Consider the following 25,608-nt stretch of genomic DNA (forward strand, 5'->3'; position numbering starts at 1 on the left):
TTACAATGGAGTCATTTTGTTATGTGAGAAATGGCTACAGAAATATGAATATTTAGCCTGGCTTCTAGCTGGCTTCTATGAGATACAGAATTGTAAAGCTGGAGAACTGTAGCTTGCATCCACACCAATCATCATGCCCCCATCCCCATGGTAGACATGACTAACTGATCCTAACTGATCCTGGCACTGTTTCACAATGAGCCAGAAAAAATGTAACTGTTATTTTTCAGTACCCAAAATAAGATGATGATTTTGCTGAGTCCCTACATAAACCTTCTAATGATTTTTAAATATTTATATCATTTTATAATTACATAAATATAAACAAGTATACTTACAGCATGGAAAACTTACCCCAATCTCTTTTAAATCTTTGTCTTGTAGTAATTGAAGTGGATCAATAAAAGTTTGCTTTACATTAATATCAAGAGAGTCTTTCACTTCAGCCATGAGTTTCATGGATTCACCGACTTCTATCAATGCATTCCCTTGGATAGAAAATACAAACAAAAAAGGTTCTTGAGGAGAATTCTCTAGGTTACCAGTGATATTTAATAAATTATTTCCAAAAGGTTTGTGGATGATGGTATAATAATGCCCTCACTCTGGTACCTTTGGATCCTGACTCATAAGAAATAAGAAAGGAAAAAATAAAAGACGTCCTATTTTCTACATTTTCTTCTCTACCTTCTGCACTTTAACCACCACATGAAATAAAGTTGACAGACCAAAGCACTTACAATTTTGACCACTAGGTGGAGATAAAGCTCCTTTTAAAAACTGGTACTTCTGGAAACTGGCACCAAAGGTTCCTTAGAAGCTCAGGAATGAAATCTCTCTTTGTAAACAATGAAAGGATTCACTCATCAGGGGCTAAGTATTAACCAATAATGATTACAATAGAAATGAACAAAGCCTCTTCTAGCTTCTAGCTGTGGGATCTTCTTGGAGCTACTCCCCGAATCCTTGCATCCCTATAGGTGGTTTTGGGTGTTTTTTGTTTGTTTTGTTTTGTTTGAAGAGAAGAACAAACCAAGCCAAAGTCTGAATGGAGAAATCAAACTCATTTCACAAAACCGTATAGCTTTTGGATATGCATAATGTTTAACATGTAATTCAGTTCCCAGAGAAAAATATATAAGCTACCTTAGGCTAACATGTATTACTGCTAAATGTAGAAATCTTAGTCATTCTGCTGTAAACTTCTTCCCAGCATAAGAATTCTTTTTAAAGCTTCCAATCTTCTCTAAGGTCATCTTGAGCTGCAGGTGTGATATCCTGTCAGCAGATGTCAGTCTGCTCTTGCAAGGAGGCCTGGGCCAGCCTTGTGGGCCAGCCTTGTGGGACTTGGGTAGTGACAGGCAGTTTTTGCTGGATTATGCTCCAGTATCTTGACCCAGTTAATCTAATGTAATTTGCAAGATCCCTGCAAAACAGGTGTCCTGGGTGCTGTGCACAATGTGGTTGCAGGTTCTCTAGAAGATGTCCCTGGGAAATTCTGCACTAGAACGAACAATTTTTCCTATACATGGGGGTTTTCCAAGTTGATCTTAAACAAAGATGAGGTTTGGGTTCTCTCAATTCCTTTACTTGAAGACCTGAAGGTCCACCCCAAGTCTGACCTCTGAGTTGTTTCACCTTCCAGTCAAGGGCATAGACAATTTATTCACCAGTAGACAGAAATAGCAAGATCTGCCTCATCTCACTTTTTTAAAAAAGGATATGTATGAGACAGGACATTGCCAAAAAAAAAAGTGGAAATCATCACTTTAAATTAAAGCTGGCTGGAACTCCATTTTGACCCACTGGGAGCTTCATTGCTCCTAGGAGGTCAAATTTCCTGAACACAACTCTCCAGAGTTTGCTTCTAAATCTTTCTTAAATGGAGACAGGAAGTGCTTGCCTAGCTTAGAGGCTCTTTTCTTGCCCAGTTAGTCGCCAAAACCAATTGGAGGGTAATGCTTCTGACCCCTCAGCCTTTCCTTCTACAAGGGCCCATACCTCACTTGGCTAGTTTATTTAGTTGTGACAGAAACATTCTCAAATATGTTTCTCTGAAGACTCCAAAGATTATATTCTGAATATTGGCCATCACCTCCCTAGAATTCCCTTTTTCTGCACAAGATTAGATCTGTTGAATTCCATAAAGGTGAGGGGCAGAGCCTCCACCCATTGAGGTATCTGCACTCTAGATTCAAGCATGTGGCCCCAAGAAGAAAGCATCCATCAGCACAGCTTCTCCCTCAGAACAGGAAAGGTCCATCTGTCCCTGATACCATGCTGACATCAGTTCTCTCCCTTAATCCAAGTTTCTTCAAGAGGCTGGACACCTGGGAAGCTACCAAATTGTCTGGCTGTCACAGCCCAGACACAGTGGCCAGGTGCACAGCAGGAATGTCCTTGGATCTCAGGGTCTGCTTGGCAGCCCCACATATTCTCTCCACTAATGGACCTTCCTGGTAAGAAAAACAGGCCATCCTGTTGCCACCAACCCTTAAAAAAAAGTAAGAATCACATTTTACTACCCTGAAGGATAGTTCTACCCTCTGTCACCAATTAAATGCTTTAACACTAGAAATTTTTTTCCCCAAAAGATTTTTTTCTGATTTCCTAGAATTATTACCATGGCCAAATATTTGATCTCTCAACTTCAATACCCTGCTTTGTTAGCACTACTTGAATAGCGACCATGCCAGATTCTCCCAGAAGACTTCATATATTTAATTCAATTCAGCCTCAATTTAATGTATTAATTTAAAGCCATCTCAATCAAAATGTAATGAACTCTCATTTTTAATAAAGGAGATTTAAAATGACTTAAGCTTCATCTGAATAAATAGAACTGACAAGTGTGTCCCTGTGGTTTTTGTGATTAAATAATTAGAGGAAGCTTCAGTAAAGTATATTTTAAAATACTTTAAAACTACAATACTTAAAACATTATGACACTGTGCATCAAAACAGGACTCAGATGGAGAAACTGAAGAGAAAGGATAGAATCAAACGTTAAAAATTTAAAAATCAGCCTACAATAAATAAAGGATCATCTCAAATCAACAGAGAAAGTTGAACTTACTAATAAAGCACTGAGACAACCAGCTATTTATTTGTTAGAAAACAAAATTAGAATCCTATTGCACTATATCTCCAATAAACTCAGGAGCTTGGAAAAATAAAATTAAGAAAAGGAAGCATATGTATCAAAAATAGTACAAATAAACATTTATATAATTCTCAGGGGGTAGGGATGTAAAAGATTTTCCAAACAAGATGGCAAAGCTTGAAAACATAACGAAGACTAATAAGCTCACTAAAAGAAAAAGAAAAATCTTTCTTCCACTAAAATGACCTCGAGCCAGGTAAAATGGCACATGTCTGTTTCCCCAGCTAATTGGGAGGCTGAGGCCAGGAGGATCACAAGTTTGAGGTCAGCCTGGACAACTTAGTGAGACCCTGTCTCAAAATAAAAAGTAAAAAGAGATGTGGATGTAACTCGGTGGTAGAGCACTCCTTGGTTTAATCTCTTGTAATGAAAAAAATTAAATTAAATTAAATTAAATTAAAAATGACCTCTATATACAAAGTCAGAAGGTAAATGTCTACCTAGGACAAAACTTTATCATCATGTAAGGCAGGCAAAGAGCAACTATCTGACATTAGCTCAAAGACCAATAAAGGAAAAAAAATAAACTTAAGGGAAGAATAGGCAAGGCATAAATACACATTCATGAAAACAATGACAAACATGAATACAATTCTGCTTCACTATATCTCTTAAAAGTAAAGAAAAACAGCACCAAGATGTCATATTTATATGCCATACATCAAATTATAAGTTATGTAAAAGTAAACTAAAAACACAATTTAGAAACTGTGTTGGGGAACACTCTCATATACTCCAGGCAGGAACATCAAACTGGTAAAGCCCTTTTAGTGGGTCACTAAGAATATGCTTCCAAAACCCAAAAAACAAGCCTATTCTTGAGCCAGCAATTTTGCTACTAAGAATTTCCTCTAGAAAATGTCAAAAAACATGATTTGGGGTATCCCTAAAGATCTGTCAATGAAAAAAAGATTATTATAAATGCTACATAAAGATTTTTTACATGAAGAAAAATAACAAGGGGAAATTTTAGTAAAACACAATTTTAAAATATTTTTAAAACTACAGTACTGGGGCTGGGGATGTGGCTCAAGCGGTAGCGCACTCGCCTGGCATGCATGCGGCCCGGGTTCGATCCTCAGCACCACATACAAACTTGTTGTGTCCGCTGAAAACTAAAAAAATAAATATTAAAAAAAATTCTCTCTCTCTCTTTAAAAAAAAACCTACAGTACTTACAACAATGAGACACTGAATCAAAAGAAGATACAGATCAAGAAACATAAGGGAAAGACAAGAAACAAACTTAGAAAATAAAAGTTTGGTCTATAATAAGGGCTCATCTAATTTACTATATCTAGTAAATGTAAAATGTAGCTGGTTGAAGTATGATACTTGAAATATTATGCTTCCTTTAAAAAAACAATATTGTCAAAATACACTCTATTGTGATGTATACCTAAAAAGAATAAAAAAATAAGAATTAAAAAATATTGTAGAAGATTGTTAAAGCATGGATCACAGTATAGTGGGAAAAAACAAGTTATAAAAGGATGTATATATATATATATATACTGTAATCCAGTTTTATTTTTAAAGTTATATGTGAATATACCTAAGAATAAACAAAAGGTATAAAGGATACACAGCAAAAGAGTTTAAGTGGACCTATCAGTGGAAATCATAGGTGATATTAGCATTTTCCTTTTTTTTTTCCCCTAAACCCCCTGGAGTAAGTATGCATTACTTTGATAATATGAAAAAATTGTAAAACTGTTGAGTTGAAAGTCTTGTGCACAACTTACAACTAACACAGGAGGTATTCATCCTCAGCTCTGTTAGGAGAGCTGTAAATACTCACCAAAGGTGGAGTCTTCCCCGAGTTCCTTCCCATACTTCAGCATGCAGTCCCCTAGCAAGCCTTCTGTTTGTGGGTATCCAGTGGTCTTCACCTGCCCTCGGATCTTCGACACAGTGTTCAGCATTCCTAGCTTAGCTCTGTATGCTTAAAAACATTGTCATTTGTAATTCCTTAAAGTTACAAGGTGGAATGACAGGAACAGCATTTAGCAAATAGCTGCCAGAATCAAGGTTGTTTTAGACAAAATGCCAGAGACCTGAAGCATGCAATTGTATGACCTATTTCATTTTCTCACATGACTTTCTAGACTCTTTACCAAGGTGGGTGCTAATCACACTGTTGCACAGCCATGGTGGAATACAGAAATTATGGCACATATTGTTGTCTCCAAGTAAAAAGAAAGTGTGGCTATACTAAGCATCACCCAGAGTGATGAACTTTGGAATGCTTGAAATTATCAACAAATTGAAGTCAGACACCAACACCTATGTGGACCATTTTTTTCCTAGGGACCAAACACAAATTAAGAACAAAATTGCTAAGGTGGGTGTTTCAAACTACCAATTGATCATTAACATCCTCATCTAACCACTTCCAATAATTGGTTCAAACAGATGACAGCAAGGAAGGTTGGCCGCACATGTTCAAAAGGCAGAACCAATAGGAGAAGACAGATCCCTGCCATAGTGAATGGCCTTCATTGATGGTCCCCCAGCTATAGTTCAGCTTCCATCCCTAAGGAGGTGATGGGCAGTCACTGCTTCTTACTTTCTTTTCTTTCCTCTGACATAGGCAATATGTATTTACTGGTTTTTGGTCCTGTGCAACATTTTGCTTATGACCTCTCCTCAAGGAGCTCACATCTGGTTAATTGGGAGGCAGAATTTAAGCATTGTAATTATGAAAATAAAGTTTGGGGTGGTGCAGGGAAAGTAAAAGATGACAATGCGCTAGAGAAAGGCTAAAATAATCTCCAAAATGTGCAGAAAGTAGTATCAGCAAAGCATGGAAGAGGGTATGCTTATGGTATAATTAATGGACAAGGAGTTGGCTGGTTTGACCCAAGAAGAGATTAATACAGTACAAAAATGAGAGGTCACTATGGAGTAAATGGGACTACCAGTTTAACATCAAGCTGAGAGTTTGGAATTCCATTCTATAGGCAAGAGAGTAAAACACAAACTAGCTTATGGTATTTGAGATACTTATTTTTAACATAATCTAGACAGTGCTTCTCAAACTTCGATATATATTCAAATAACCCAGGGATCTTGTTAAAATATAGTCTGATTCAGTAGATCTGGGGTGAGTCTGAGATTCTGTTTCCAGCAATCTCTTAGGGTACATAGATCATGCTGGTCCATGGACCACTCTTTGAGTAGCAAGGATTTAAACACTCGCAGTGGCAGCCTTTTAAGCCTTGTGTCTCAGCCTCAAAGCACTTATCCTCTGGGTCCTCAGGCCCAAACGCTTCACTCCCTTCCCCCACCCCAACAAACACACACACACACACACACACACACACACACACTCACACACACACACACAAACACACACGCATTCAGCCCTTGTTCCCACTGTCAGAGTGGATGTGGTGTGTAGTCAGTGAAGGGCATTAGACTACTTTAGAAGCTGGAAGGGCTCCCTTACTCTTCTTCAGGAATGATCAGAGACTACTGGCCAGTGGACACTTTGATTGCTAGCTAATGCCTCCCCACCCTTTTCCCATGTCAGTTCCTTGACGATGGAGTCTCTGACAGTGTATTCCAGCACCCCAGAAGGCCTCTAGCACAGAGGGGACAATTATCAAACATTTATAGACTGATATACAGAAAAGGGAACTCATCATTTCAATCATTGATGAGGCTATGGAGAAGATACATTATTATGGTTTTTAAAGCTACTATCATCAACACAATTTTAAAGCAATTTTTACACTTGCTGTCTTCCCTAGATACATGATAAAATTTATTTTCTAAAATTTTCACTTTCTAGATTTTCAGAAAGTTATCTCTGTGCCAATTCCCTCAGCCAAAGGAATCACAGATACTACATGCAAATAATAAATCCCCAGAAAGGATTGGGAAATCCACAGACTCAAGGCTTGGGCGCCCTCTCTTGGTTTCTTAGGAAAACCACATCACTGGATGCTGCATAGGGGCCTCTGCAACAAAGATGTGACTGGTGGTTTTTCTGTATTTTTCATGTTTATCACACCTCATTTCTTTAGCATTTGAGCCATAATGTGAAAGTCCTTTCAAATCAACATACATGATGGAAGAACATGACCCTTTAGTACAGGATGAGAGTCATTTTTTTTATTATAAAAGGAAATAGATAAGAAAACACTTATAAAATGTTTAGTGGATTTCTGAAGCATTTCATAAATGTCTTTGCTTAGCATGCCTTATTGCTAAGAGCAACAGTCCATCAGATGATACCAACCAAAGTCCAAGAGGTATCTGCTTTGCTTCTCACCAACTGTCCACTGTCCACTGCCACTATTCACTATTTTGATCATTGGAGTTTTTTTGTTGTTATTTTTTGTTTTGGTTTGGTTTTTAGTACTAGGAATTGAACCCAGTAGTGCTCTACCACTGAGCTACATCCCAAGACTTTTTCATTTTATTTTTATTTATTTTCAGTTGGGGTCTTTCTTGCTAAGTTGCCCAGGCTAGCTTCAAGTTTGAGATCCTCCTGCCTCCTAAGGCACTGGGATTACAGGCATGAACCACTATGCCTGTAAGATTCAACTTTTAAAAACTGAATAGCATTATTTGGACCTAGGGGACATTGTTTCTAGATCATGTCAATCAAATGTCAAGTAAATAGGGGGTCGTAGCATCCATGACAACCAATAAATAATAGAATATTTCAAGACATTTTCTAACATTACCTGGATTTGGCTGAAGATATTCAGTGGTTTTGGAAAGAATTTCTGCAACAGCTTTATTGGTAACATCTATTTTCTTAAAAGAAGACAAAACAAGTAGAAATATTAGTAAATGGAAGACTTGATAATTCTAAGAACAAATAGAGATGTAATTTTTATTAATTGTGTACTTCTAACACAATCATGATTATTTGATTCCAAATGAATGCTTGCAACCTTTTGAGGGAGGTAACAATTTCTTGGTTTTGAATGTTGGAACATCACTTCCTCCCAATGCCATTAGAGAAGCCTAATTTCTTTTTCTTTTGAACATTAAAATGAATATTAATGTAATAGTGCAGAACTTGGAAAATCATTCCTCTTCATTCAATGACTACATAGATTTGGAGATCTCTCAATACCAAGATGAGACATGAGCCAATCTCTCCTCATCTGCTGGGTGAACTTGAATTTCTGTGCTTATGTAAGAAGGATACCATAATAATGACTCATATTAGAACTACCTCAGAAACCAACAATAAGATAATCATAAATCATTGGTGATATAACTAAACCTATTTATTTGTGCTACAGTCAGAAGAAGTTAACTTCAAAGTCCAATCTTCCAGATTAAGATTGAATCTTTTCTTCTGCAAAAACCATTCCTGAACTTTCTGACTGCTAGTTAACAGGGAACTAATAAGAGGACATACAATACAGTTAAATATGCAAATTTCCATAGCTCCACATAAGCCAATCTTATGTGCTGAATTTGTAATTTTTGTAAGCCCACAAAAATGCAGTGTTAAGAATTTAAAATAGCCAGGCACTGTGGTGCATGCCTGTAATCCCAATGATTTGGGAGGCTGAGGCAGGAGGATCGAAAGTTCAAAGCCAGCCTCAGCAAAAGTGAGGTGCTAAACAACTCAGTGAGACCCGTCTCATTAAATAAAATACAAAATAGGATTGGGGATGTGGCTTAGTGATTGAGTGCCCCTGAGTTCAATCCCCAGTACTGCCCCCCACAAGAAAAAGAATTTAAAATAATCTAAATTATAATCAACAGTTGATTCACTAGATAAATGATAAATTGTATAAACAGCCACATAAAAATCACTCTTTAGTCATAAGGAAAAATAGATAAATAAGCAAGATGTACATGTTCTGGAGAGATGCCCAAAATGCACTGCTAAAGAAGGTGATGAGCTGCAGAATGAATCCTAATAGGAAAAAGTTTTATGTTTGTAATTTGAAAAACTACAACCTTGTCAGTCACAAGCTTTCAATCATGCAGTCTCACTCAGACTGATATTGTATTTGTTCCCCTTAGCTCAATGCCTAAATTTGGAGTACCAGAAAAATATAAAAATATAAAAGGACAGTACAGAAATGACAAGAAATGAATCAAAGCTGTAGCACTGATAATCACACACTGTGTGAGAGTGGCCTATGTTAATGAAACCTAAATTAAAGATGAAAAAATCATTTTATATAAAAATTACTAAACCTGTAAATAAGATTCATAAGTTCTGCTTAAAATTTAAGAAAAATTAGGCTATAGATTTATTAATTTAATCAATTATATATTAATTAAAACACAGTTCAGAGTACTCCTTTTGATGTATTCAGCCTTCTTTAGATGTGAAGAGCCATGAGAAAGATAAGAGGCACCCTTCAGAGATGACAATGAGAGGAATTAGCAGGGGAATAGTTTCTACTTTAGATCCTTCTGGATCACTTTTTTAAAGGCCAAGCAACTGGGAGCTGGGGCTATAGCTCAGTGGTAGAGCACTTGCCTCATATGTGTGAGGCACTAGGTTCGATCCTCAGCACCACATAAAAAATAGATATTAAAAATTTTTAAAAATGTTTCCTGTTCACCCAGCAGGCTGGAAAACACTCGTGATTCATGAAAATGCCTAGTACAGTGCTTAAAGATCAAGCAACAAAAGACCCAAAACTTGCCAGGGACTATAGGCCCTGCCATGTGCATAGTGGAGCTGTTTCCAACTCAGGCCAGGCATCAAAACTGCAAATAAACTCTCTACAAAAACAAAGAATGCCCAACAAACACGTGGGCAAATATAGGCAGTAAGGGTGGGCCCTGAAAAAACAACTCATGTAGTTTAAAAGCAAAGAATCAAAAACAAAACCTCTGTCTTAGAATAAACAAATAAGTGTGTGTGTGTGTGTGTGTGTGTGTGTGTGTGTGTGTGTGTGGTGTGTGTTCAGGTTAACAAAATGCTATGCAAGTATCTTGGCAAACCATCAGGAAAAAATAGAGGAAGTAAAGAGGTAAACATTATTTTTGTAAAGCCTGTGGGGGAGTAAAGGCATGTTTGTTGGTTGATTAAATCTGGAATTTCCATTTAACGTTGTCACCTTGCCCATGAACTTGTCCTAAAGCTGGTATCATGAACTCCCAGGCTCACCTCTGACTTAAAGGGCTCTTAGCAGCCCTGGGTGCTGAGGGCTATTTAAGTATTTGTTAGGAAAAAATATATACCAATGGTAATATAGTCTTTCTTTTTCATTATGTCATTTTGTTTGTTTGTTTGTTTGTTTGTTTTACTTTTCTTCCTCTTGGTCACACTTGGTTTATCATTTTATGGCTTAAAAAAAACAGCTCTTGGCCTTATTGCTTCTGTCTCTTTGTTGTTACTGGGTTTTATTTTATTAAGTTCTCGTTTTAACCATATTTATTTCTACTTTCTACCTAGAGTGATATGATTTCCTGTTATTTTCCTATCTCTTGGACTGCATGAGTCATTCATTTTTCCCCAACTTTTATTTTTCTATTAAATGCATTTAAGATTTGCCCATATATCACTGCTCTTGAACATAGAATTCTGTCACTCATGAGCAATCTGTAATTTTACTTTTCATTTCCTCTTTAAACTAGAAATTGTTTCTACATGTTTATGAATTTCCAAACATTCAAAATTTGGAAACTATACTTTCCATGTAATTTTTGCATTCTATGATTTTTACTTTGGAAAATTTATGAAGTTTTTTTTCCCCCTGTACATGATTGTTCCAAAAGAATGTGTTTTCCATTTGGGAAATGCAGATGTCTCTATTTATTTATAATCACAGTTTTATGCAAACTGTCTATGAGCCAATTGAATCTGTTATGCTATGACAGAGGTATGTGATATCCTCTACTCTGATTTTTGTCAGTTTGCTATTATTTCTGAAAGCTTTACCTTACAAATTTAGATGCTATCTTATGTGGTGTAAAATGATTTATAACTATTATCATTCCCTGACACTGACTTCATTTTCTCATTTTTTTTAGCAAAGCTATTTTTCCATTTAGTGCTTTTTGCATCAAATTTTCCTTTGATGTTACTATTTCTCCTCTATTTTTGTATGGTCAGAATTTTTCATGGGGTATATTTTTCATTACTTTCGTCATTTCTGTATGATGTTTTAGCTGGATCTGATGCTATCTAATATATCTCTTTCAGGAAGTCTTTAAAATTTCTGGTCACATATTATATATTTTCAAGCTTTTCACTGTTGAAATAAAACAGATAACAGATTTTATATTTATTCTGTTACTTGTTGGGATTTCTGGAAGGAAAAGGAGATAAACAAGGGATCTTGGTCCAGCAACTGCAACTATAACTCCTGAAATATGCTTTTAAATTTAACATTTGAACTGAATCATCTTTTTGTAACAAGGCTACCCATACTACCTTTGTATATCAAGAGATTTCTTAAAGTACTTTCAGGTATTTCAATGATGTGAAAATGTTTCCATGGTTCTCAAATTGCAATTTTTTTTTCAAAATCAAAACCAAAATAAGTTTTTCCCTTCAAGGTATTAATATTTCTAGAAACTTAATACCTCTCATTCAGAAATACCAGAACCCCCTTGGAGGACAAGCTGTCCAGGGTCAAGGTCTCCTGAAGAGATTCCTTCCCTAGAACCTGCTGAAATCTCCCCTACCTGCTACAGGCTGGCCTTATGTTATGCCTGAGGACAGAAGCTTTCCTTTATCTCCTCTCTCTTTCATCTGGGGAGTCTAATTATTAGAATAAGGGTACTGTTTAAAGAGCCCAATACAAAGGGTAAGGAAACTAAGTGCTCCTAGGTCAGCCTTTACATACTGACCAGGAAACATGTTAGGGGATAGAGATTATACAATCTTCTCTGGATCATATTACAATCATTTCTGTACCGAGCTGGTCATATTTGTATATGTTATTGCAAACACATTAATATTCTGCATAATTCTTGCAACATCACATAAGGCAAACAGAACACACATTATCATCTTTCATGACACAGTTGAGGAAAGATGAAATTGCCTATCCAAGTTCATAATGCTAGCTCTAATGGCAAAACTAGGATAAAAGTTATTTGCTGTATAGATGATGCAATATATAGGGACAAAATCTGATAGTAAATCAGTTGATACATATTTGAAAGATCTTGTCCCAGAAACAGATTTTGATTTTCAAGGATACACAGGACAATTACTCACAGTACCTGCAAGATGAAGCATCTTTTGTGCATTCTGACATGTGGCCACTAGAGGGAACCAATCAGCCACATCCCATTTCCTTCCTCTGCCTGCCTAGACTGGAAGTGGCTCAAGGGAGCCTCCAGAATTTGGAAGTGTGAACGTGTTGCCTTCTGATTGTACCACCCATACCTACATGTAAACATCCTAGTTCCACTCTGACATCCTGTAAAGCACATCTTACATCACAGCAAAAGTCAGTTTCTCATACTTGTTAAAGGATCTCTTAGAGAACCTTATAGAATGGGAGAAAATCTTTGCTAGCTACTCTTCCAACAGAGAATTAATATCCAGAATACATAATGAACTCAAAAAATTTAACAACAAAAAGCCCAACTAATAAATGTGAAAATGAGATAAACAGACCCTTTTCAAAAAAAGAAATACAAAAGGCCAACAAATATATGAAAAAAATGTTCAACATCATTAGCAACTAGGGAAATGCAAATCAAAACTATGTTGAGATTTTATGTCACTCAAATCATAATGGCAGCCATCAAGAATACAAAGGATAATAAATGCTGAAAATGATGTGGAGGAAAAGGAACACTTTTACACTGTTGGTAGGATTGGGTGTTTTTTAATTTATTTTATTTTTGCATATGTCCCACAGTTTTTTCTCTAAAAAAATAAACTTTAAAAATACCTTCAGGATTATATTTTTTGCTGATTTATATTTATTCCTTTTAAAAAACTCTTCTACTTAGATATACATATGATAGTAGAGTGTATTTTGTCATATTAAACATACATGGAGTATAACTTATTCTAATTAGGGTCCCATTCTTGTGGATGTACATGATGTGGAGTAACACTGGTTGTGTATTCATATATGAACACAATGAACATAGGAAAACTATGTCCAGTTCATTCTACTGTCTTTCCTATTCCCATCCCCCCTTCCCTTCATTCCCCTTTGTCTACTCCACTGAACTTATATTTTTCCCTCCTCACCACTATTGTGTGTTAGCATTCTCATATCAGAAAGAACATTTGGCCTTTGTTTTTTGGGGATTAGCTTATTTCACATAGCATGAGAGTCTCCAGTTCTATCCATGTACTGGCAAATGCCATAATTTCTTTATTTATGGCTGAGTAATATTCATTGTGTATATATACCGCATTTTCTTTATCCATTCATCTGTTGAAGGGCACCTAGGTTGATTCCATAGATTAGCTATTGTGAACTGAGCTGCTATGATCATTGATGTGGCTGCATCACTGTAGTATGCTGACTTTATCCTTTGAGCATAAGCCGAGGAGTGGGATAGGTGGATCAAACTGTAGTTGTATTCCCAGTTTCTGAGAAATCTCCATACTGCTTTCCAGAGTAGTTGCATCAATTTGCATTCCCAATATCAATGCATAGGTGTACCTTTTTCCCACATCCTTGCCAACATTTATTGTTACTTGTATTCTTGATAATTGCCATTCTGACTGGAGTGAGATGGAATCTCAGAGTAGTTGTAATTTGTATATCTAATTGCTAGAGATGAACATTTTTTCATATATTTGTTGACCATTTGTATTTCTTCTTCTGTGAATTTCCTGTTCAGTTCTTTTGCTCACTTATTGATTGGGTTGGGTTTTTTTTAGGGGAGGGGGTGTTAAGGGTTTTTTTAAATTTTAAGTTGTAGATGAATGCAATACCTTTTATTATTTTATTTATTTGTTATGTGGTGCTGAGGATCAAACCCAGTACTTCATATGTGCAAGGCAAGTGATCCAGCACTGAGCTACAATCCCAGCCCATAGTGTTAAGTTTTTGAGTACTTTATATATCTGGAGATTAATGCTCTATCTGAGACAGGTAGCAAAATTTTCTCCCATTCTGTAAGCTCTCTCTTCACATTCTTGATGGTTTCCTTTGTTGTGGAGAAGCTTTTAAGGGTGATGCCATCACATTTATTGATTCTTGATTTTACTTCTTGAGCTTTAGGTGTCTTCTTGAGGAAGTTGGTTCCTAAGCAGACATGATGGAGATTTGGGCCTACATTTTCTTCTAGTAGGTGCATTGTCTCTGGTCTAATGTGCCTAGTATAACCATGACAAAAATTAATATGGAAGTTCTTCAAAAGACTAGAAATAGAACCACCAAATGACCCAGTTATATCACTCCTCAGTATTTATCTTAAAGAATTAAAGTCATCATACTACAGTGATACATGCATAACCATAATCATGTTTATGCACAATTCAGAATAGCCAAACTATGGAACCAGACTAGGTGTCCATCAATGGATGAATAAATATATATACACACACACATGGAGTTTTATTCAGCTATAAAAAATGAAGTTATATCATTTTCAGGAAAATGAATAGAACTTGAGAGCGTTATGGTAAGTGAAATAAGCCAAATTCAGAAAGTCAAGGGTCATATGTTTTCTCTCATATGTGGAAGCTAAAGAGGAAAAAGGAAAATGAAGTTGGAGGGGAAGATCTCATGAAAAATAAAAGGGAGATCAGTAGTGGAAAGAGTCTAGGACATGGAAAATGGGAAGGAAGGGAAGAAGTACTGGGGAGTAATACTGGCCAAATTATATTGTTATATTGTGTGTGTACAAATATACAACAACAACTCCCATTATTATGTACAACTATAATGTACCAATAAAAATGTGGAGGGGGTTTGGGGTTGTGGCTCAGAGGTAGAGCACTCGTCTAGCATGCGTGAGACACTGGGTTCGAGCCTCAGCACCACATAAAAATAAAATAAAGATACTGTGTCCACCTATAACTAAAATATATATATATATATATATATTTTACATATATATTTTTCAATGTGAAAAAACAACCAAACAGAAATACAAGTGAAAAAAATGCTCTCTTACCCTTTCCATGTCCAAAAATTCATCATCTAACTTCGTTCCTTCGGCACCACTTATTTTTTCACTAAACAGCTGCAGAAATAAACACAAGTGCATTGTATAAAAATTATCGTAGTTTTTTACCTTATTTATTAAAAACAAAAAGAAAACTCTAACTTGTTTAGTTTTTAAAATCTAAGTCTTCATGAAAATTGCTGGAAGAATAACTATATCTAAGGGCACATGAAGACATGTTTCTTACTTGTTGGTCTTGACTTATTAGACACATGCTGTGTATAAAGCACATAGTAGACAGGTGCTCCAATATGAAGAAAGACAAAATAGGAGCTTTGTCATCCAGAAATAAGCAGTTCAGCAAAAGAGTTAATGCACTAACATTCAACTAAAGTCCAAGGGGGGACAAGAACAATTTAAAATAATAGTACTAGACACAAATTATAATTAACATGCTAAGTGGTAGGCACTTCAGTGATGTACAGAAAGTACTCTGAAGCCCACGGCACCGGCGGTGAGTCATCCAGACCCGTTTCTTAGAATATTTGGCATTTGAGCTGGCTTTTTAAGGACAGGGGACATTTCAATATGCAGCAGTGAAGGAAAGGCATTATAGGATGAGGCAGAATGGAAGAAATGAATCAGAAACAGGGGTGAGTAGGGTGGTTTCCTCAGCCCTGGTGCTGCTGATATTTGGACCTGATAATTCTCTGTTGTGGGGGCTATGCTGTACACTGTAAGATGTTTAGCAGTAACCCTGGTCTCCACCCACTAAATGCAAGTAGCACACATACACACACACACACCATTGTGGTAACCAAAAATGCCTTCAGACAATTGAGAAGCACTAGTGTCAGGCAAATGTGTTCAAGAAACAGTAAGAATTCAGTTGAACTGTCCAAATTAGTGTTCAAAGGAGAATGGAGGAAAATAAAATTTGAACACTAGATAGAGGCCAGATCATACCATCGCAAGCTGAAGGATGTGATTAAGAAGTCCCTAAAGATTCCTCATAAAGCACAATGCAGTTAGAGAACCCTTTTAGAAAGGCAACTCTGGCCCCAGTGGGATTGGATTAAAGAACAAGGAGGATGAATTGGAGGAAGAAAATATGTTTAATCATTTTCTTTAAAAAACTACATCAAAATTATTTGTTTATGCCTTTAAAATATTAATATAAACACAAAAAATAGGGAGTGCCATTGATTGGTGAATGGATTGTAGGTTGTTTTAAAGGCAAGTTTGGTTTCTCCTACTATGTGCACTACTACTATTGCAGACAGAGTATAACTATTTAATAGAGTGGGAAATAAATGGAGATGGTGTCTAACTTAAATTTGAGATATGATAAGAATTTTCTTGAAGAGTGTATATGGAAGATCACAGGAATGGCCAAGGCTCTCCATCCTCCCTAGAGCTGCTCTCCTCTGCTGTCTGGGTTGGGCCTGTGCCTTGTGTTGATGCCTCCTAGCTAGGCCCAAGGAAACTTGGTATGCTTCTACTTGCTCCTTTGAAACTCTGCTGCCATGCTGTGGACCAGCCCTGACCAATCTGTTCATGAGAGAGAAGTGGCCTGGCACTCATCACACAACCATCAGCTGGCCAGCCTACACATGACAGAGTCCAGCTGGACCAGCCTCATCTGATCCATAGAATCATGAGCATGATAAATGGTATTGTTTTAAACCGTAAGTTCCGGGATGGTTTATTCCTCAGAAGTTAACTGATACACTAGATGATCTTGATATTTTTCAGGTCAAGATATGACCTTCAGTGGGAATCAGCAAGAATCTCATTGTCATACACAAAGCAATATTTGTTGTTGTTGTTGTTTTTAATATTTGTTTTAGAGAGCGTACTATAGGGATACTGCCACATCAATGATCATAGCAGCACAATTCACAATAGCCTAACTATGGAACCAGACAAGGTTTCCATCAATGGATGAATGAAAAAAGAAAATGTGGTATATATATACACACAATAGAGTTTTATTCAACCATAAGATGATGAACTATGGCATTTGCAGGAAAACGAATGGAACTTGAGAGCTTTATGTTAAGCAAAATAAGTCAAACTCAGGTCAAGGTTCCTGTGTTTTCTCTCATATGTAGAAGCTTGAGAGGAAATGGAAAAGAAAATGAGGGGATGGATCTCATGAAAAAAGGGAATCATCAGAATAAAAGAAAGGGACAAGGGAGTGGGAGGAGGGAAAGGAGGAAGTGCTAGGGAGTGATATTGGCTAAATCATATTGTTATATTGTATATAAATCTCACCATCATGTACAACTACAAAATAGTTATATTATTATGTATAACTAGAATGCACCAATAAAAAATGTTGATGATAAAAAACAATAAACTTATAAAAGGTTTTTAAAAATCTGAAATATTAAAACTGACCAATTCACAATTGTACCAGAATTAATACAACTCATCAGAAAACCAATATATCAAACATGATAAAAAAAATTGAAAAGGATATCGATGACTCAAATGCCCAGAATAATAACCCTGACAAAATATGCCCATATACATATATATCCCACTATTCAATAAACAGAAAATGTATTTTCTTTGCAAATACAAGAGAGAACATTACAAAAGCTGACATGTTCTGAGGCACAAAAGCTATTAATACTATAAGAACATGTGTGTTTGGTTTTATTGTTTTTTAATAATATAATTATATTAAGAATCAACAGTAAAAAAGTATAGGCACAAAACTTTAGAATTATGTACTAACTAATAATGGAGTGAGAGATAAAAATCCTCATTCAACATATACTTGGTGGCAATAAATGTATAACTAATAGGAAACAAAACCAAAACCAATTTTTTTTCAAAGACTACAAGAGAGAAGTGATAAATTATAAAAGAAATTTGCTTGGGTAACATGAAGCTTTTGCATTTGGTTTTTTCATCTAGCTGTTGTGAGGTTTTGGTGTTTATAGTTTATAAAGCCTTGGCCATCTTCTTGTGCAAATATCTGTTTCAAAGAAACCCGGGCTTCTCTATCTTCTTCCCTTTTATCAAGAAAGAAATTAAACATCAAGAAAGCCCAACCTACGAGAAAATGTAAAAAAGCAAAATTTATAACTCAGGATTTTAGAAATTACTCCAAAATAGAATTTTTGCATATAAGTACACAAAAAAACAATAGTTCTACAGTATGTAAGAGTCAGTTAAAAAGAAAACAATTCTTGTGCACATAAGTTTGGAAACACAGGGGAAACAAAATTAGACTTCTTTTAAAAAGAAGAAGAGAGGAAGAGGAAGGAGGAAGGGGGAGGAAGAAGAGGAGGAGATGGAAAGGAGGGGGAGAAGGAGGAGGAAGAGGAGGCTTTAAAATGCTAATAGGCACCTCTGGATTTCCAAGGGGGCATGTATCAGATGGCCCACAATTATTTGGTCATGTGTATTAGTCAGATTTCATCACTGTGACCAAAAGACCTGTCAAGGACAACTTAGAGGAGGGAAAAAATTCTATTTGGGGCTCACAGTTTAAGAGGTTCAGTCCATTGCAGATGAGGCAGATCATGGTGGAAAGGCATGGTAGAGGAAAGCTTCTCAGCGCATGGTAGTCAGGAAGCACAGAGAGAGCAAGAGAGGAGTCAGGGACAACATATAATCCAAGGGCACACCCCCAGTGACCCACTTCTTCCAGCCATACACCTGCCTACAGTTATCACCTAGTAGTACAATCAGATTATTAACCCATAAAAAGGATTAATCTATTGACTAGGTTAGAGCTCTCATAGGCTAATCATTTCACCTCTGAAAATTCCTGTTTTGCCTAATACATTAGCTTTTTGGAGAACATTAAAGATCCAAACCATAATAGTCATGTGAAATGTCTAAAATGAAGACAAATCTCCAAGTAGCAATATTCTGAGGAACACACTTTGAGAAGCCCTGCGCCAAAATGTTCACCCTCTCTACTGACTCCTTTGTATTTTCTTTCAACCAATTAGCAGCCACGCTCTGCTTTTATCAGCTCAGAGAAAATGGCAATACTCAATTTTAAGAACAAATAATTAAGGTTATTTGTAAGTTGTTAACATTAAGGAAAGATGGGTGGAAGTTGTATAAAGGTCTCTGCTATTGTTTTAACTTTTCTGTAAGTCCAAAATATTTTCTTTTTTTTTTTTCATTTAAAAAATATTTCTTGAGAGGGGGCTGGGGCTAGCTCAGTGGCAGAATGCTTGCCTACCAGGTATGAGGCACTGGGTTTGATCCTCTGTACCATATAAAAATAAAAATAAATAAAGTAAAGGTATTGTGTTCGTCTACAACTAAAAATACATATATTTTAAAAGTCTCTAAGAGCATCAGAACACCAAGGCAGCCAGGATCCAAGGGACCAAGGAGAAAAAGTAATGTGTTGAGGAAAGCTATATATTTTTAAGTTGCTTTTTCCCTTTGAAGAATTTTCTGTCTTGAAACATGGAACAGAAAGTCTGAACAGAAAGCTGCAGACTGGAACTTGCAGTAGTCTCACTACACTGTGTGAAAGGAAAAGCAGAATGCACCGTAACCAAGGAAACCAGGATATAAATGAGGCCAAATTTCTGGGGGAAAAAAGAGAAACATAAAGAAGTAAGCCTGACAGGCTATGTTTCAATTTCTTCTAGAGGCTTTTGACAATTCCTTGCCTATACACCAAGCAAGACACTGAGGAAACCAGAACAAAGATGCTGCTTAAAGGTTAAAGACTTGAGAGTTTTTTGCACTATCACAGTGATCAAGAGTTTAAACTCTGGAGTTTAGAGTAGCCTGATAAGGAGATACCTTGGTAAACACCCTGGGATTTTAGTTAGTCTCTGACGGCCTAAAATCTAGAGACCTGACCTCGTAAATCCTGAAATGTATTCTTGAATCCTTTCAATCCCTATTGTGTCAAGGTTATCAGCCTTAATATACAACCAAGGGTATAATTAAGTGGCAGAGCACTTGCCTTGATGCGCAAGGTCCTGAGTTTAACTCTCAGCATAGTAAAAAACAAAACAAAACAAAAAAAACATATGTTGATATCCTAATCCTCCATATAATAATACTAGGAGGTGGGGTCCTTGGCAGTTGATTAGGTCATAAGGGATTAGTGCCCTCATTAAAGTCATCATGTGAGGACACAGAGAGAAGACAGCCATCTGAGAACCATGAAGCAGACCCTCACCAGACATCAGATCTGCCTTAATCTTGGACTCCATAGTCTTTAAAACTTTGAGAAAGAGATGGCTGTTGCTTAAACCACTCTATTGATATTTTTGTTGTAGCAACCCAAATGCTCTAAGACAATATCAAAATGGCCAGTAGCATATGAAAATATTTTCACCTATTATCATCATAGAAATGCAAATTAAACCACAATGAGATGCCTCTACAGAATGACTAAAATTATTTTAAAACAACAATATAAATGTTTCCAAGAATTAGTGGAAAAAATAGAGCACTTCACACATTATTAAGAGAATACATTGGTATAAATATTTTGGAAAGCAGTTCAGCAATTCTACTAAGGCTAAATGTAAAAAGAGATACCCTAGAACTGAGTAATTCCATTCATAGGTAAATTCCCAGCAGTACTTACTACATTTGTGCACCAAAATTCATGTATATGCAGCATTATTTATAAGAACCAAAAATTGGAAGCAACTCAAATACCCATCAGAAGAAAAAATGAATAAATATATTGCAACTATTTCTAAAACACAAACACTGTGGTAATTTAAAAGAATGATATGACATGCAACTATAAGGGTAAATTTCAGATATAATATTGAATGAAAGAAGCACATGTTATGTGATTCTAATGAAATAAAGTTCAAAAATAAAGAGGATACTGTATTATTCCATTCATGTAAAATCAAAAATAAGAAAAAGTCATCTATGGTGATAGATGTCAGTGTATGGGGGTGGGGGCTAGGGACTGAATGCAGGGGCACTCTACCACTGAACTACATCCTCAGCCCTTTCCATTTTTCAAATTTTGATACAGTATCTGAGTTGCTGAAGCTTGCCTTGAACTTGCCACAGCCTGTCAAGTTTCTGGGATTACAAATGTGTGCCACTGAGCCTAGCAATAGTGGTTATCTTTAAGGTAAGTTTATAAGGGAGCCGTCTGAGGTGCTGGTATCCCATATTTTGAACTGGTTGCATGGATACAGCATTTGTTAAAATATGTTAAGTTTTACACTATGGGTCTCTCACTTCCCTGTATGCATTTAACTTCAATTTAAAAAACATTTAAGTATCCCTTCCATTAACCTTGCATTCAATGTTTGCAATATGTATAAGACATTGTAATTTTCCTGATTTATTTGTCTAGAAAGAAGTCTAACAAGCGATGCATATCTGATTATCCACATCTGGAAGTCTCTGTTCAGCGCAATTGCAACTAAACCATACAGGATCTAATAATCTATGCTCAAAAGAATAAAAAGCTCAGGGGCTACTATATTGTGACTGAATCCCCTGAATCACAAACACCACTTCAAATTTAATCATTACAGCACTATGCTAAAAAATAATTAATCCTATCATGAATAAATAGTTAAAATACATAAGTAAATACTGCAGATACAGAATCAAGATGGTGGGTCAAATGCATCTACCCTCCTCTGCTGTTCCAAATGCCTTTAAGTAAATTTCTAAATATATATTGACATATATACCCATAACAGGGCTGAAAAACCAGAAAGGGTGCCAGTAACAGAACATAAATGGTAAGAAATTCCTAGAAGACAGTGAGCAGATGGAATCAAGAGAGCTGAGAAAAGAGCCGAACAATATATACATGATAGAATCTGCTCCTGAGATAAAAGTTAATACAGAGAATTTCTAAATCTAAATTAAGTAAACACAAAAAGAAGAGGAAAATACCTGGAGAACTATCAAGGAACTTAATTTTAAAAACTACATGGAAAGCAAGAATTGATGATGCCCTTCACATCCCATCTCTGTACCCAAAAACACATTCTGTAGCTACAACATCTTGGCTCAAATCCCTGCTCCAACTATTAACTAGAGAAGGAACTCTGGACAAATTACTGGAGCTCTCTGGGCCTCCAACTCCTTATCTGCAAAATGTGGATAATAATGTACTTACTTTAAAAAGATAAATGTATGGAAAGCATTGAGAACAGTATCTCACACTGCCTCATTAAATATTAGCCAATAACAATATCCACTAAGCAACAGGAAATAGGGTTGCTTGTCCCCAGACTAAACTTATAACCACACTCTAAAACAGTGGATTACTCTGATGAGGTGGGTCCCAAAGTGGGTGTCAAGATCTGATAGAAGCTACAGATCTTTCCAAGCATGTTTAAAAAAAAAACATGGGGGTACATACAGAGACAGCTCTGGCCAAGAGCATAGTTCTACATTCCCAAAGTAAAATATTTTTTCCAGCCTTCCTGTTTGGTACTTGTTGGCCATTGACCCCACCACTCTCATCCTATACTCACTCTTTCCAGGAAGGAGAGAAGACTGTTAGGCAAACAGACAAACCCTACTTCAGCTACCTGCAGTGATAGACCTAGTCCTTCATTCTTATAGAATGATAATCAGGAAATTACACAAATTTGAGGAAAAGCAGGAACATGAGAGAAAGAATCATAGAAGAAATTTAGAATGAACCAAAGGAAACAGAGATGATGGAGGCATAGATTAAAAAATAAAATCTTGGGCTGGGGATGTGGCTCAAGCGGTTGTGCGCTGGCCTGGCATGCATGCGGCCTGGGTTCAATCCTCAGCACCACATACAAAGATGTTGTCTCTGCCAAAAACTAAAAAATAAATAAATAAATATTTAAAAATTCTCTCTCTCTTTCTCTCTCTCTCAAAAAATAAAATAACATAAAAGTTTTTCTTAAAGCTTTTATTACTACCCAAAGATAAATTTGAAAAGATTATACACATAAAACAAGAAAAGGCTAATACAAAAAAGGGGTAATTTGAAGAGAAGGAAACTCAATTTAAAAGACTGAACTCAGAAGAGACAAAGCTGAAATCAGAATTACCTATTGGAAAGACAAGAATCAAGGAAATGTCCCAGCAAAATAATGAGATGAGAAATAGAAAGAAATTTAGCCACAGCCCATCTTAAGGCTGCCTGGGACTATGCACCTTCTGGATGCCATCCCTACTATATCAGGAAGTTCTGCTCTCCTCAGGCCTGGTTTGGGCTTGCTGAAGGAGCTGATTCTAAGTTATGGGTGCACTTTGTGAAAAGGGATTTCAATGAGAGAAAATGTTCCATGTCTATAGAAACTGACCCATCTCAGCTCTCACACCTAGAAATTAAGGGCTATGATTCAGGACTGGTGAGATCTTTTCTACTTACTTTTTGCACAACTTAACTTTTTCTCAGAAAGAATACCCAGAGGTATTTGGCCCAGGTAACTTCCTAAAGTTTGTACAATATTGGGAAGAATGAAGTTGAATGCCCCCTGCCCAAGCTTTCATACATGAGAGAAAATATTAGGCCCTTGACTTTCTGGGTCTGCCTTATTTCACTTAGCTTAATATTTTCAGTTCCATCCATTTATCAACAAATGTCATAATTTCATTCTTCTTTATGGCTCAGTAAAACTCCATTGTGTATACAGATCATACCTTCTTTATCTATTCCTCTATTGACCTCCACCTAGGTTTGTTCCATAGCTTGACTATTGTGAATTGTGCTAAAAACACCGAGGTGGCTGTGCTATGGTATGTATGTGAGGTGTCCCCCAAAAGTTCAGAGGTGAGACAACACAAGAAGATTCAGAGAGGAAATTATTGGGTTATGAGACGTTTAACCCAATCTGTGAATTAATCACCTGGTGGGATTAATTGAGTGGTAACTGAAGGCAGGTGGGATGTGACTGGAGGGGGTGAAGTACTGGGAGCATGGCTTTGGGATATATATTTTGTATGTGGCTAGTGGAGTCTTTCTCTTTGCTTCCTGATTATCATGTGAACTGCTTTCTTCTACCACGTTCATCCACCATGATGTTCTGCCTCACACTGAGCGCTGAGCAATGGAGCTGGCTGTCTATGAAACTAAGACCTCTAAAACCATGAGCCCTCAAACTTTTCTTCCTCTACAATTGTTCTGGTCAGATCTTTTAGTCACAGCAGTGAAAAAGTTGACTAAAACAGGCTGAATACCAAAGTATACTAATTTTAGAGCTTTGAGATGTGTGTGTGTGTGTATTTGTGTGTGTGTGTGTGTGTGTGTGTGTGTGTGTGTGTGTACACCAAGGAGTGGGATAGCTAGGTCATATGAGGGTTTCATTCCTAGTTTTCTGAGGAGACTCCATACTACCAGAGTGGTTGCACGAATTTGTAGTCCCACCAACAACATATTCGTATACCTTTTCCCCCACATTCTTGTCATCATTTATTATTATTTGTATTCTTGATAATAGCCATTCTGATTGGAGTAAGATGAAATCTCAGTATAGTTTTGATTAGCATTTCCCTGACTGCTAGATGTTGAGACATCTTTCCATATATTTATTATATGTTTGTATTTTTTCTTTAGAGATGTGTCTCTTTAGTTCTTTAGCCCATTTATTAATTGAACTATTGGGGGTTTTTGGTGTTAAGATTTTGAGTTCTTTACAAATTATAGATATTAATCCTCTATCTGAGGAGTAGGTTGCAAATATCTCCCACTCCTTTGCTGTGCAGAAGCTTTCCAATGTGATGCCATCTCATTTATTGATTCTTGGTTGTATTTCTTGCACTTTAGGAGTCTTGTTAAAGTAGTCACTGGAGTGTTGAGCCTACATTTTCTTCTAGTAGTTGCAGAGTTTCTGGTCTAATTTCTAGGTCTTTGATCCACTTTGTATTGATTTTTGTGCAGGGTGAGAGAAAAGGATCAGCAGATCAGATTTCATTTTTCTACATATAGATTTCTAGTTTCCCCAGTACTATGTGTTAAAAAACTATTTTTTCCCTTAAAACTCTCCACTTCAAAAGTTTTGTATGACAAAAACCCAAGGCCAACATCATACTTAATGGAGAAACACTGAAAGATTTTCCTCTAAAAACAGGAACAAGACAAGGATGTCTACTCTCACCATTTCAATTCTTCGTAGTCCTTGTTGTGTATCTTCTAATGTCTGTGTATCTTCTATTCTATTTCATTGGTCTTCATGTCTGTTTTGATGCCAATATCATGCTTTTTTGTTACCATAACTCTTGCTATATTTTGATGTCTTGTATTATGATGATGCCTCCAGCATCACTCTTTTTGCTAAATATTGCTTTGGCTATTCTGAGTCTCTTATTTTTCCAAATGAATTTTAGAACAGTTTTTTCTAGTTCTGTGAAGAACATCATTGGTAATTTTGATGGGGATTTAATTAAATCTGTATAACACTTTTGGTAGAATAGCCATTTTGATAATATTAATTCTG

At 36.4% G+C, this 25,608-nt stretch overlaps 1 protein-coding gene across 2 annotated transcripts in view; it reads right to left on the minus strand.

The window, feature by feature from the left end:
- Positions 1–25,608, minus strand: part of Sh3gl3 (SH3 domain containing GRB2 like 3, endophilin A3) — a 124,404-nt gene that overhangs the window by 39,547 nt on the left and 59,249 nt on the right. Inside the window, exons 2-5 of one of the 2 annotated variants that reach the window (XM_005320197.4) lie at positions 15,206–15,274; positions 7,861–7,933; positions 4,965–5,108; positions 355–488 (exon numbers count right to left, since the gene is read on the minus strand). In XM_005320197.4, the coding sequence (XP_005320254.1) occupies positions 355–488; positions 4,965–5,108; positions 7,861–7,933; positions 15,206–15,274 (420 nt within the window). Of the gene's footprint in view, positions 1–354; positions 489–4,964; positions 5,109–7,860; positions 7,934–15,205; positions 15,275–25,608 lie in introns of those variants that run through there. The other variant, XM_005320198.4, reaches the window with a different exon arrangement.

The sequence above is a fragment of the Ictidomys tridecemlineatus genome, chromosome 5, assembly GCF_052094955.1.
Source record: "Ictidomys tridecemlineatus isolate mIctTri1 chromosome 5, mIctTri1.hap1, whole genome shotgun sequence".
NCBI lineage: Eukaryota > Metazoa > Chordata > Mammalia > Rodentia > Sciuridae > Ictidomys > Ictidomys tridecemlineatus.